The 14,489-nt window shown below is 39.9% G+C and overlaps 3 protein-coding genes across 5 annotated transcripts; 2 read left to right on the top strand and 1 right to left on the bottom strand.

Annotated features, from left to right (window-relative positions):
• Positions 1-138: 138 nt before the first annotated feature.
• On the top strand, positions 139-3,031 carry LOC121049909 (F-box protein At3g07870-like). 3 transcript variants are annotated; one of them, XR_005801614.1, is made up of 5 exons: positions 139-1,388; positions 1,720-1,876; positions 1,999-2,135; positions 2,344-2,431; positions 2,929-2,980. XR_005801614.1 is itself a non-coding variant. In XM_040508322.1 (4 exons), exons 1-3 carry the CDS (start codon positions 172-174, stop codon positions 2,116-2,118), a joined length of 1,494 nt encoding a protein of 497 aa, XP_040364256.1. In that variant the 5' UTR covers positions 139-171; the 3' UTR covers positions 2,119-2,135; positions 2,929-3,031. The 3 variants fall into 3 exon arrangements, 1 of the variants encoding a protein (XP_040364256.1); XR_005801613.1 differs by having other exon boundaries at positions 1,999-2,217; positions 2,929-2,976; XM_040508322.1 differs by lacking the exon at positions 2,344-2,431 and having other exon boundaries at positions 2,929-3,031.
• LOC112173330 (WD repeat-containing protein ATCSA-1) lies at positions 3,015-6,932 on the top strand. The gene is made up of 8 exons (XM_024310943.2): positions 3,015-3,292; positions 3,361-3,781; positions 4,220-4,398; positions 5,056-5,296; positions 5,686-5,840; positions 5,935-6,024; positions 6,490-6,558; positions 6,646-6,932. Exons 1-8 carry the CDS (start codon positions 3,143-3,145, stop codon positions 6,685-6,687), a joined length of 1,347 nt encoding a protein of 448 aa, XP_024166711.1. The 5' UTR covers positions 3,015-3,142; the 3' UTR covers positions 6,688-6,932.
• A 5,233-nt stretch (positions 6,933-12,165) lies between these two features.
• LOC112171815 (increased DNA methylation 1) lies at positions 12,166-14,139 on the bottom strand. The gene has a single exon (XM_024308935.1). It carries the CDS (start codon positions 14,137-14,139, stop codon positions 12,166-12,168), a length of 1,974 nt encoding a protein of 657 aa, XP_024164703.1.
• Positions 14,140-14,489: the final 350 nt, after the last annotated feature.

The raw sequence follows: 14,489 nt of genomic DNA, 5'->3' as shown, positions 1-14,489 counted from the left end.
ATAAAAACCATCGAATAAGAAGAAGAATGGCAAACTTGTAATTGAAGGAATAATAAAGGGCAAAAGAGTCATTCAATTCGGCTCGCCGTTTAGATGTACGTATAATTTCTTTGATCGATCACTTTGCTTAATTAATTAGGTTTTGCCCAGTTCGATCCAATCTCTAATCTAATGTTGATAGGAAAGAAACGAAAGCTTCTTCGCGTACCGTCACTAACAAGGAAACCAGATCAGAGACAAGAACTGCAACCTAATTTTCCATGCAGATTCCATTCACTCCCACAAGTCTTGGTAACTCATATTCTCTCAAGTCTTTGTTTCAAGACGGTCGCCATATGCAGGTGCGTTTGCAAAGCATGGCTTTCTATTACTTCCGCCCCCAAATTTGCCCATCTCCACTATTCAAAATCTATCGGCACCCTTGGTTTTTTGAACCAAGCCTTGAATGTCACCTACATAAAAGAAGCAGCATGTGCTGCTTCTGATAAGTACATAGAACTGACTTTCGAGGATATCTTAAGAGAGAGGTTTCCCAGTACTTCTATTTATTCTCAGTTTATAAATTCGTGCAATGGTTTCATTTGTTTACAAGGAAATCAAACAAGGAGTATTAGAGATGAGAAGAGGTTTTATGTGTGCAACCCGGTTACGGGCGAGTTCATCACTATCCCGCTACCTAAGGAAAAGTATATAGAATCGGATGCATTTGTGGGACTTGGTTTTAGCGCTGTGACCAATGAGTACAAGGTGTTGCAAACGAGCACCTCCGTTTACGACCGGGAGGAGAAAAAGGCTGAGATTTATACAATCGGTAGTAGAGGAGTGTGGAGAAGTATTGGAAAGGCTCCTGTGCAACATGTTGAATTACCTATGAATTCTTATTTGCACGGAGCTCTTCATTGGGCTCCATCGCTTTCGGTTTTTTCTTCTACAGGCGAGTGTATACATTCTTTCGACTTTGAAAAAGAGGAGTTTCGACGACTACCCCTACCAAGCTGCGTTGTACACGTGGAGGAGTCATGGTACGGGGAGAAGGCATGGAAGTTGGGGGTGCTACAAGGTTGTCTCTTTTTAGGTGTGCCGGGTGAAGATCATTATAACGAATGTGACGTGTGGGTTATGAAGGATTACGGTGTTCAAGAGTCTTGGACTAAAGTTTTTGTTATAAAAAACTTGCTCCTGGAGACATTGTGTAGACCATATTTTGAACCGCTTATGTTTTTGAGTGATGGGAGCATTCTAATATCATTTTGTAATGAAGTTTTGATTTCTTATAACCAAGAAACGGAGAGTTACTTGAAAATCCAAGGTTACTTGGGAAGGATAACTGCTTACCATCCAAGCTTTGTTTCCCTTTGCACTGTTTCAAATGGAGCGGATGTTGAAAGGTACTACTTTTAGGCACAAGTTTCGCTACTTTTTTTTCTTTCTATTTTTAGGGTCAAGTTCACCACATTTTTTGGTTAACTTCAGTTGTTGTTTTTATCGTCGCAATTCATGTTTTGTTCGCAACAAGACCTTTTCAAACACATATACATGGCATATGAAAGTTTAATTTGCATCCAACTTGAGAAGATGAAAGCTTAAACTTAATTGGAATCTTTTTTTAATTTATTTATCTGACTATGTTTTATTTGAGCTCGTTTATGCTTTTTGTTAACAATGAATTTGCAAAATACATGATTATTGTTGTATGATTAATTACCCTATGATGTGCAGGATAAGAGATAGTAAGATGTACGACAAGTTGTGTGCTGAATCTTATGATGACTCTGCTGTTTATGAGGTGGTGCCACCCCACGATTCCGAAAAACGTAACACCTGCTCCGACCAGTCTGCTTTTGTAGAGGGTCTTTCTAAGGCCACAAAATCCTCTGTGAGTTATTATAGTTGATCATATCACATCCTATTTTCCTAAATCTATATGTAGCTGTTTCACTAATTTTATTAGTTTGTTGTTACCGTCTCCTTTTGCTGAACAAGTTTGTTTTATTTCAGCTGGATTCCCCTTGGAGGATTGGGACTCAATGTGCTCGATGTGATGGGAACCTGGGTTATGTTTTCAGAGGCAAGGGGTTCGCAGTGTGTGAAAATTGCTTCAACAAAGGTTCCTTCTGAAGACTGCACGTTAAAAGGTTCCTCCATGGCTTTCATCTTTCTTTTCGTTATATAACGAAACATAGTATTTCTAGAGAACAGTGTTGACTTATCTCTGAGGTATCAAACTATGCTGGATTCCTTTTGTTGAACCTTTATTGATCGATAAATTTGTTAAAGTATTTTGAGCAATGAGATTCTTTTCCTTATCTCTGTGGTTTCAAACTATGCTATTAATTGTTGAAGACGCACTGATGGATGAACCCTGTGATGGTCGATAATATCTCCGAAAATTACCGAGTTTAAATTCTAATCTACATGGCTGCATGGTTGAGTAAGTCATTCTAAACCCTACTATGTTGACTTAAATGAACATTAATTCAAACATCTACTATTATTATAAGCCGACCTTTCCAAGAGTACGTCCAAGACTTTGACAGGAATCTTCGGTTTTTGTCATTGGCTAAATGAGTTATACATGTTCATTTTGTGTTGGCAAGTTAAACATGCAAATCACTTAGTTTAAATAATTATATCTCATCCGAGTTTCGAATCGTGTAGGAATTTACATATAATTAAAAATCACATGTTCTTTTTGTATGTTTGTGTTAACGAGTTTACTGCTATCGAAAGATAATACTACTGCAATACAAACTCACATTTACCCGATCAAGTGGAAATGGTTTAGAGTGTTTTTGAAAGACAATACTATAAAACTGTCCTCAATTTGCAAACTCACAATACTATAAAACTGTCCTCAATCAACAATACTATAAAACTGGCCTCAAATACTAAATCCACCCTACTGACTCGCTCGCTCATATTGGTCAGCCGTATCATCCACGTGGCACGGCCGATGTACCAAAGTCCTCATCCACGTGCGAGTCCCTCATCCATAGCAGTGGGTATAAGACAAGCCTCTTAAGAATCAAATCAAGCAGAAGAGAAAAAAATTTTGGAGGAGCGAATCGAAACCATAAATTAAGAGCAAGAGCCTCTTGAGGTCTAGAGAATATTCTCTCTGCCGGTTAATGATGCTCCGAAAATGTGGCGGGAAATCGGCGACAGAGAAGCGGGGAAGCTCCGCCCAAGTTCGTTCTCGAATCGGGTCAAGTCAAATCGGATCCAGACGCTCCAGCTCTCCAATCAGAAAGAAATCGTCTCCCCTCACCGAGGCGCCATCAACTCTCTCCAGGTAACTAACTTCGATCACTTCCCGACTACCTTTAAATTTTTCAATTTCACCACTGTAAACGCATCCAGGTCGATTTGACGGAGGGGCGGTACTTGTTGTCCGGCGCCTCCGACGCGTCGGCCGCCGTGTACGACATCCAGCGCGGCACGGATTACGAGGGCGGCGGTGCTATTTCGAAGCACAAGGCGATATTCGTGGTGGATAAGCAACATGAGAACGGGCACAAGTATGCGGTGTCGTCGGCGGTTTGGTATCCGGTTGACACCGGACTATTTGTGACGGGTTCTTATGATCATCATATTAACGTGTGGGATACGAACACGACTCAGGTGGTGATGAATTTCAAAATGCCTGGGAAGGTTTATAGGACTGCCATGTCTTCCTTGGCAACTTCTCATATGTTGATTGCTGCTGGAACTGAAGATGTGCAAGTTCGGCTCTGTGATATTGCTTCCGGGGCATTTGCTCACACTCTGTCTGGTCACCGCGGTATGTGCTTGGTATTGCAACTCGTTTCTGTATATGTTACTTGTATTATGAACAAATGAAACATTCGGAAAATTGTGTGAAAAAGTGGGGAATCATGAATGTTCTGTATGAGTTTGTAACATTGAAATGGTATGATTTGAATGATGGTTCAAGTTTTTCAACTTGGTTTTCTGAGTGTTTTGTATCATTTGAATAGTAGACTGGCATGACATGTGGACAGGATAGCAAGAATTTAGAATGTTAATGGAATTCATGCAAGTCTAGGAGCTCAGCATGAGATTCAGTTGTTGCGCCTTATTCTTGTTGAATTTATTTTTGGATTCTCTACTTTATATAACTGCAAAGGTGTAATTGCTGTTAGCTTTCTTTCATCAGTCTAATTTATCCCCTACAAGGAAATGATGGTCATTAGTGGAGTATTTGTTTTCATGATGGCAGATGGTGTAATGACAGTGGAATGGTCTACTTCTAGTGAGTGGGTTTTGGTTACTGGGGGATGTGATGGTGCAATTCGTTTTTGGGACATTAGACGTGCTGGATGTTTTCTTGTTTTAGATCAGTCCCAGTCTCAGCTTGGGAGGCGCCCTCCAGTCCTGCAACGCTCTGCCACAAATAAGGTTTTCTTCTTCTTTTTTTGTTGCACCAAAAACATTGTTTTTTAATTTTTATACTAAACATGTTTGTTGTGGTTGCCTTCTATGAATTGTATACCTTTGCAATATATTCATTTTTCAAATGATTCTACATGTCTTTTAGGAATAATATTTCCTCTGTGGTCACCATGATGGAGTTAAAAGCTTTTGTTATATCATGATATGAAATATTTTTATGGTTTTAACGTTTCCTTGTATTGTCCTTTCCCATTTTATTGAATATGGACCTTGGCTAACTTGTTGGTGTTGAGTATGCATATGACCCTTTTAACTTGATGAGATACAAACTATTATCTTCTTATGATGATTAAATATAATGGGATCAACACTACAAACTATAGTGTGGATGCATGCACTCCTCAATAGTGAGTGCAAACTATAGTGTGAATGCATGCACTCCTCAATAGTGCGTGCGCATGTGTGTGTGTTTAATTTAACCTTGGAAAAGTCCTGAATTACTGCTTTGTTTACTATTGACACATTGTTCAAGGAACAATTGTAACTGAAGCTGGTAATGTTGTACTAACATTGTTACAATATTTTTCTAATTTAATTGTAGAATGATATTATGTTGAAAGCTGACTGTTATTCTGTCGACAATATTTGATCTGTTCCACTCAGGGTTCAACAGCTAAGCCCTTGTTAGCTAGTCAAAGCTCATTTGCAAAAGCACGGGCACAACAAAGGAAACATACTAATGGAAATGGTGCAAAATCATCCACCAGTAAAATCCCAGTAAAGGGATCTATGAAGCAAAGATTACATCCAGGAATGTTGTCTAGTCAGGATCGTGCTACTGCTCATTATGGTGCCGTTACTGGGTTAAAAGTTACTGATGACGGCATGTATCTACTAAGTGCAGGTTGAGTTTCTATAAAACTTAGAAGTTTAATATACTTTAATTTGGCATTCTATATTCAATTTGATTTCATGGAATCAATGTAATAAATATTAATTGTGTCTAGGTTCACCCTTTCCTTTGTTGAATATATCCATCAGTTAATAGCACTATTATATTGCAGGTGATTTCCAAGTTAAAACTTAGTCTCATTAAATCATTTATTATGTTCACTGTCAGATTAATTAATCAATAAATGAAAAGTAGCTAAGTAAATAAATATGTCAGAAGGTTCACCTTAGATGCCTTTTAGATGTTTTAATTCCTGTAGTGAACAAATCAGTTTGATACTCATTCCTCAATGCATACCGGTGATGAAGGAATAATCAAGGGTTCTTCCTTTTGCATTTTAGGTTCTGATTCAAGACTAAGATTGTGGGATGTCGAATCTGGCTGCAATACTTTGGTGAACTTTGAAACTGTGCGCCTGCAGACAAGCAAACCCATACAGTTAGCCACAAGCCCGAATTCACCACTTGCTTTTGTTCCATGCATGACAGCTGTGAAGGTAATGCATTCTTTAGTAGGTTTGAATTTGTCGGATTGTGAATGAAAATATACCCATTTCTGCTAACTACAGAGCTTGACTTCTGGTTTTTTAGGCATTCGATATGTGGTCAGGCAGGACGGCCCTGACATTTCGTGGTCACTATGAACATGTGAACTGTTGCTGGTTTAGTTTGCAAGATCAGGTACAAGCTGAATCATCCTTTAAAAGTTAGCTTTTCTTAATATTTTCTGAACAAATGCTTTATGAACTAGAATAGGCAGTGAATTTGCCATTAAAAGATTCCCTATCCTGTAATGGGAAGTGTAAAACCCTTTCCAACCATGTTGAATTTATTTATGCCTCAAGTTCACATTGTTATCTTTGGATTATTGATTGTGCCCCTGGAATACATGATGGAAAATATGAACTAGAGATAGAAATTAAATGCATAATCCTTATTTACATATAAAATCAGCTGAATCGGCTGTTGGAATAACTCACTAATACAGCAGTAGTTATTAAATGATAGTGAGAAACATCAATTATTATTCCTGGTTAACCGAACAAGACTGAATTATCACACTTGTGTATCATACATATACTTTGTTGTTTTTATCAATCAATAGAAATTGCATGAGTTGTTTAACTGATAAGTCTGTCATTGCAGGAACTGTACACAGGTGGCAATGATAGACAAATTCTAGTATGGTCACCATCCAGATTGATTTCCGATGAGGTGGTAAACACAATGATTTGATGAAGTTTGTTTAGAACTCAGTTCCCAAGTGACTAATATATTATACATTTTTGGATGGAAATGCAGGATGAAGGACCTGTTAAGGATGAGGATAACTGGAGTGATTGACATGAGCTGTAGTTGCCCCGGAGTTACGAGATATGTTGGAAAAATGGAAAGGGGAAATACAGTTACATATCTTACTGCGAGTTCCCTATGTTGCTTTCGTTCCTTTTAGCTTGACACCTACAATAACAAGCACACATTTTACTTTTAACTTGTGCATAGTGTATATACATGTAGAGGTTTATTTGTGAAACCAGACAAATTTTAATCTTGAATACAAAAAAGGGCAAATTTTTCATTGAAATATAGAACACTGCTTTCCTGTTGTACTAGTTTGGCTAATGAATGCTCGATCAAAACCCCAAGCAATTAGTAGCTCGTCAGCGGCAAGAGTCATAATGAAGAAAAAACAAATAATATCATGTAGCACCTTTTTCTGACTACTAATTTGATCATAGACCAATTAACATCCGGCATAAATGCGTTGCATCAAATTTAGGCGGAAAAGAATTCACGTTTCATGGAAATACAGTTTACACATTCATTATCAACAAAACTACTTGAGATATATTTCAGCAATGGCTCAAATACAGTTTACACATTACATCTCTTAGAGAGCCACAATCTTTTTAGATCCAGATTTGTACCATGACAAGAATTTAGAGTCATCCTCCAACATGAAATCATAATCATAATCAATATCCATAATGCAAGCCTCTTCGCTTGCATCAATGTCCCCTACTTGCGTTACTGTAGAAATGGCACCAGCAGACCCATCAGATTCAGTACTAGTCGTCTGCTTCTTCAATACCTTGTGACACATGGTAGTGTCTTGGAAATTCCAGAATCTATACTTCAACAATGGTAATGTTTCGTCAGCAGTCATCTTCGAAAACCCAAGTGAGGTACTAGTCCATGCCTCTAGTGCATCTTTAGCAGAAGGCAAAACCAGCTTCCCAATTCCCAACTTCACAAGCTGTTTCTCAAGCTCACTCATCAAAATCCGACACATTCCAAGTCTCCGGTGCTTAAACTTAGTCGCCACTAGTGGCACTTCCCCCAGCTCACTGTAAACCCTCACTGTAGCTGCGCTAATCACCTCCTCATTCCTCTCCAAAACCGCAGTATAAAACCCTCGAAACTTCTTCTGCCTATTAAAAATCACATCATCAACCACATCACTTCTCGTGTAGGGGTCCTGAGTCGGCTCAAAACACTCATGCATCACCTCCACAGCCAATTTGTGCTGTCTGTAATTCCTGGTCAAGTTGTCCACATCACAAGTTGAGGAGGACTTGAGCAAAGTCCAAGTAAGATTATCAGGACCAACCACAATAGCCTTCCCCAAAATCTTGTTGATTCCCAGACACACATTTTCACATTTCCTACTGCAAAACAATTTCCCATCCACACCCAACTTAGCCTCCCCTGAATTTCTTGCACACCCAATGTGGTACCTCTGCCTGCATTGGTCACATGAGGCAACACCATCATCCTCCAATATTCCCAAGTTGCAAAACCCACAGCAGCAAGATGGGCAGAACCAATCACCATCTCCCACCTCACCCAAACCAATGCAGCCAGCATGAAAAGCAGAGGGACATCCATCACAGAGAACCAATTCCCCTCCATAGCAACACACACTGCACTCATCATGGTTCTCATCATCACTAGACCTCATCTCGACATCCCTATTCCTCTCATTTTCATCTCTAACTCTCTTCAAATCCGCAAGAACCTTGCCTCTTTTCGGTTTCGGATTCCGAACCGGCTCCCCTATTGAATCAAGCTTCCTCCTTGATGATCGCTTGGGCTTTTCAGGAGGAGGTAATAGTACTACTGCCAAGTCACCGGCGTCAACAACAGGCAGGGCGTCCTTAGGTTTTAGGGTGGTGTGCTCAACAATCTGGGACAGTCCTTCTTCTTCAACGCAGGCCCTGCAGGCCGCTCGGAGAGAGTAGAAGACTTTTCCGGTGGGAGATTCGTAGCGCAACTCCATCCTGTTGTTGGACTTGTTTTTGTACCAAAATTTCCAGCCCAATGCGGAGAGGTGAGCTCTGGCCTTTTCGGTCAAATCGCAGCGGCTGATCTTGCCGGTGGTGTTGGACCATTCGAGAATTGCTTCGGGGCATAATCGGGGTTTCACAATGAGAGGGGGAGGAACAGAGTCGTTCTTCTTCTTCTTCTTCATCTTGATTTCTTCGCCGAAACCCTAACACGCAAAATTGGGGGAAGAGAGTGAGGGAGGGAGAGAGTGGCGGCGGTTAGGAGTCGCAGGGTTGTTCTTGATTTGGGGGACTTGCAGGGAGTCGGTTCTTGCTGTTTCTAATATATATATACATCTATTATTGAGTCCTATTCCGGTTAGGACTATGAATCAATTCAATAACGAGAAGAAGAAGGAAAAATAAAAATAAAAAAATACACGAGCTCCCTTGTGGACCAATGTCAATCAAGTTTTTTTTTTTTTTTTTTTTTTAGAAGCAAAAACAAAAATTACAACCAGAAGCCCCTAAGACAACCGAAACTAAAAAAATCAAAGTTGAAAGCAGAAAGGGCTAAAAGGGAGAGTCTTCCCTTCCAAGTAGTAAAGTAGTAGGAACCAATGTCAATCAAGTTTAAATGTGCTAGATATTTAAGTTTATGGAAGTGGAAGTCACTTGCACTTTTATGAATTTTAATGGAGTGACACTAAAATGAGCTAAATATGATAACTACATTAATGATCAAATGAGTGTCTTAAAATTACTAAAATCTAAGGGAAGCGAAACAATTTTAGTATGAAGCAAGGGATAAGGCCCATGACTTTGGGGTTTTCGAGCATAATATCGACATTGTCTGCATTTAACCCCTTTATAAAGGTATTTGATTTTATTATACAATATTTCCGTGCAAATAGGGAAACTTCTAATTCATATTCGGATATTCCCAATTATAGAACAGTCCACGCTTCCACGTCTTAATATCTCCACCTTAGATTAATCACAATCTGTTTCTCTCTTCTTCTTCTTTTTTATTAATAATTTGGCTTTCAATCTGTTAAACGAAAATGTGATTAACAATACACAGTGACCACTCACAAAGGGCACAAACGACTCGTATCACTGCTAGAGTGGTAGGAGATCCCTAAAGCTACCTATGTATTGCTAACCTAAAGAGAAGCGCTAAGTAAGTAATCTATAATTTGTCGCTAATTTATTCATGCTCTCCCTAGGACCTCTCTACACAGAGGGGGCTATCCCGAGCTCAAAAAGAACCAGAAAATAAAGAAAGGGCCTAAATACACATTGGTCCAAACCCTAACCCTAGGATAGTCAAGCCTAGCGTCAAAAAGCCACCACCTACATTAGGCATTAGGAACTCTGTCAGCATATTAGGTCCAAGGCCTAAGTCCAAAGGAAAAGGAGCCGCCAGCATCCATGAGCACCATCGCGCCGCCTCTTGCAACTCTGTCATCTTCAGCAATGCCGTTGTGTGACCCCTCCATCGAGTTATGACCAAAGCAATCAAAAAATTTGTTTGAGTTTTCGGTGTTCCATCGTCGAAAAACATTCTAAAAATCATGCTCTACGAATGGTGATCTTATGGTACAAGTGAATGAACCAAAATTGTGTTAACGAGGGTTAGCATGTCTCGACATGCCATTGCATTCAGGTTGCATTCGGGTGCCTCCACAACACCTCTCAACGTGTCAAACCATGTTAAGTCTCATTTTTATTCAAATTGTCATGTTTCTAAATCTCACCATTATTAAAGCATTATTTTTAGAATGTATTCCTTGTTATCTTTTTTTTTAGTGAAACAATTAAGCTTATATTATATTCTCTTAGGACCTATAGTCAACTCTTGTTTCAAGTTTGGGCCATTTTTTTCCAATCAAATCCGATCGTTTACACTAATGATAAGACTTTACAAAAATGGAAGTCTAGCGAAAGCCTATTACCCTAACTTTGAATTGGGAAGATCACAATTTCAGTGTGTATGATATCCTAGTTCTTCGAAACTCTCAGCATGGGAGTTCGTGGATACTGATGAGCTGTATTATGGTGTTTCCTCCGTTCTTCTCTGTGCCCTTTTATGTGCTCTTTTCTGTGCTCTTGCTGCTTGTCTTTGTGCTCTCTCCTCTTCAGTCCTTACGTATTTGTTTCCTCCATTTCATTTTCATCAAGTGTCTGGTCCATGTGACCCCAAGAAATAAGAAAACAGATCCCATGGTCCCTGCACACACAGATGTCACAACTTCAAGGGTCCAATTTTCTCCTTCACCACGTCCATGTGGCATGAATATCCATGAGGCTGCAGTGTCACCAACAAGACTTTGTGAGCAACATGAGTGACACTGCCACCAACAAGACTTTGTGAGCAACCACAAGTAGTGTCGATCATCAGTGATTTTCGCCGGAAGGGAATGATGCTCACCAACACAATGACAATGCACATAGATATGAACAATGCCGCTGTGTTGCTTATTGTGAAGACCTTAAAGCTGTTGTTCTGCCAACTGTATATTGACTGTCCTTTAAGCCATCCCTCCTGGTAGACACCACAAGGTGGGTTTATGCCAGCAGTATAAGTAACTGAGTCAGTCAAAACAGCAACTATTGTGATAGTGGTCCTAGTATTTTGCAATGCCTCTCTATATATCTCATATTGCCTAGTTTTATCCACTGTCCCTCTAAAAAGAACGTCAGAATTCATTAAAACATCATGACCGGGATTCATCTTTGCTTGTACTGTCGCGAAGTGTTTCATCTGTTGATTGTTTCGAGCCATACGCCCCATGTCAATTTCACAATCAGATTGATCACTTCCTGGATGCGTGTTACATTAAAAAAGCCTTTCAAATTCTTGCTCCTGTGCAGCTCTAGGACTTTCTAACGTTGTTGTAGTCCCAGAATCTATCTCATCAACCTTTGGGGTTAAAGAGAACAGCTCAGTACTTGTTCTGCCACCAAAACTCTTCAACGTATATCTAAGATTAGAAGATATTCTTTGCTCGTCTAGGATGTCCAATGCTGTTTGACCTCTTTGGTTCCTACAATTGACATCTACTGTAGTATTGCTGATGACGTACTCTGATAAATGAAAATTTGACATAGTTTATGATCATGCATAGTTGAAGGAGGCAAGGAGCTAAGACGACTGACCACACTTAAAAAATAGAATAGGAAACTTACTCGAGCGTTCCCTGCAGAGACAGCAAGATGTAAGACTGTGTTACCATGCTTGTCAGCCTGCTTGAGCAGGTTGGTGTTGTTATAATTCTTTGCCAAAGAGCTAAACACATCATATCTGTTGAATCTTACGCAACCCTTGAATGTATTCCTTATGGCATAGCTGTGTTCATTTTTTTTTTTTTTTTCAAATTTAAGGGTTTCGCTGCATCAGATATAAAATGCAGAAATAATAATAACAAATAAAGATAAGAAAGAGAAGAAATTGTTGGTTCATGGAAAGAGGATTTGTTCTGTCAAATAATTCCTCAATATTCATTAATTCTGTAAAAAAATCCATATCTTACAATGCTATAAAAACATGTTATCAATCTTCTGCCTGTGTTATTATAGAGACGCCACCTGAAGACTCATCAAGTTCCATGTTTTCTTCTGGGATTGTTGCTTCTGTTGTAGCACTCCTCTGCTTCAAAAATTTATGACACATGACAGTGCCTTGAAAATACAGGAAAAAATAATTGATAAACTGTTGTTTTTCAGCTTCAGGCATCTTCGAAAACCCAATCGAAGTGTTAGTCCATGTATCCAGTGCAGCAGGAGCAGAAGGCAAAACCAGTCTCTCAACTCCCAACTTCTTGAGCTGTTTTTCCAGCTCATTCATCAAAATCCGACACATCCCAAGTCTCCTGTGTCGGAACATAGTGGCCACAAGAGGTATTTCTGCCACTTCCCCATAGATCCTCACAGTAGCCGCACAAATCACTTCCTTATTCCTCTCTAAAACCACAGTGTAAAACCCTCGGAAATTCAAGCGCCTCAGATTCGACTCTCTATTTAAAACAATGTCTTCGACGAGGTCCCTTTGTGTGTATGGATCAATAGAAGGCTCAAAACACTTATGCAACACATTAAGAGCCGACCTGAGCTTTTTCTGAGTTTCTCTGGAGTCTGCCCTATTAGTGGAGGAAGACTTCAATAGTGTCCAAGTGAGATTGTTGTCACCCACTAAAATTGGCCGTCCCAAAAGCCCTTTCAGCCCAAACAGAATATTTTGACATTTACTACTACAAAACCAATTCTGTTCACAAACCACTTCATTGTTTCTCAAGCAACCAACATGGTACTTACGCTCACACTGATCACATTTCCTAATCTCACCAGGAATAGTTCCTTGTTCAAGTTTTCCACCGCCACAGATTCCACAACAACACGCCGGGCAGAACCAATCGCCATCTGACACTTCACTCAAACGCAAACAGCTAGTATGGAATGCAGAAGGACATCTATCACACAGAATCAGCTCACCCTCATTATGACACACACTGCATAAATCATCAGTCTTGTCAATCTTATTACTACTCTTCACCACCTTCTTCTCATCCTTAAAACTCTTCATCAGTCGTTGGCAATCCGAAATCGTCCTCCCATCTTCCTCGAAAACGATATTGGCACCCGGCCTATGATTTGTGCTACCAGCATGTGCTTCAAAAGCAGTGAGAGCAAACACCTTAGCGCAACAATCACACATGATCCCCTCACGAATAACTTGGCCCGTGGCCAGTGGACTGCCACCGCTTCTCCCACGGTAGTACACTTTAGCATGTAGCATAACAACCTTGTTGTCTATCAAAGAAGAAAGAATTGTTCTCGGACTTCGAATCTGTAACTTTGGCTCGTCTTCAAGTCTAAGCCTCTTCAACTCCGCAAGAACCTTCCCTGGTTTATGCTTAGGACTAATTTCAAGACTCTCTTGTTCCTCCTCCGGCGTTACTAAATCAATCTTCCTCTTTCTTCCTCTCTTTTTTGGCTTTGATTGGGAGAAATTAGTACAGGATTTTGATTCCTTACAATCTTCGATAGGATCATAACTAGGATCACACGTTAATAAATCAGTTTTCCTCTTCCTTCCTCTCTTTTTTGCCATCAATAAATCAATCTTCTTCTTCCTTCCTCTCTTTTTTGGCTTCGTTTCGGGGGAATTAATCCAAGATTTTGGTTCCTTAGATTCTTCCATAGGAGAATTAGGATCAGAACTATTTGAACCGATGCTTTCGAAACCAGTGAGGTCTAGGTCAACGCAGGCTTTGCAAGCCGTTTTAAGCGAGTAGTATAATTTCCCGGCCGGAGATTGGTACCTAAACTCGACCGGTTTATCTCCCTGAAGCCTTGCGTGCCAAAATTTCCAGCCCATGGCCGACATGTGTTTTCTGGCCTTCTCACGCACCTTCACAGATTTCTTCTCATACTTGGCGACGCCGTTCATCCACCACCGGACTGCCTCCGGGCAGATCTGGGGTTCCACGGCGACTGGAAGCATTGGTACTTTTCTTTTTCTCGGCATCTTGATTGATGCAAAAGCGAAACCCGAATTGAGAAAATTGCAATAGAGGAGAAGAGTATTAGGGGTTTGGATAAGTAACCTGATAGAGTTTCTATGGGTAAAGGAAGTCCATATAGAACAATTGGCTTAGGTATTAAGCGAAGGGTCTTATTCTATTTCCTCATCCTATCAGGAAGACTGTCCCGTGCTTAAATACAAAATCTTTTGTGCAAATCCTAATCCTCCTAGGATTGGATTGTGAAATACCAATCCATATTTGACAAAGTTGGACCAAAATCCAAATTGTATTTCAGCCCACTTGAATATTTCCAGCCCACTCGATTAGTTAATGATTAACTGATTAAAAAGAT

The sequence above is a fragment of the Rosa chinensis genome, chromosome 6 (assembly GCF_002994745.2).
Source record: "Rosa chinensis cultivar Old Blush chromosome 6, RchiOBHm-V2, whole genome shotgun sequence".
NCBI lineage: Eukaryota > Viridiplantae > Streptophyta > Magnoliopsida > Rosales > Rosaceae > Rosa > Rosa chinensis.
This window is presented reverse-complemented; position numbering and strand designations above follow the sequence as displayed.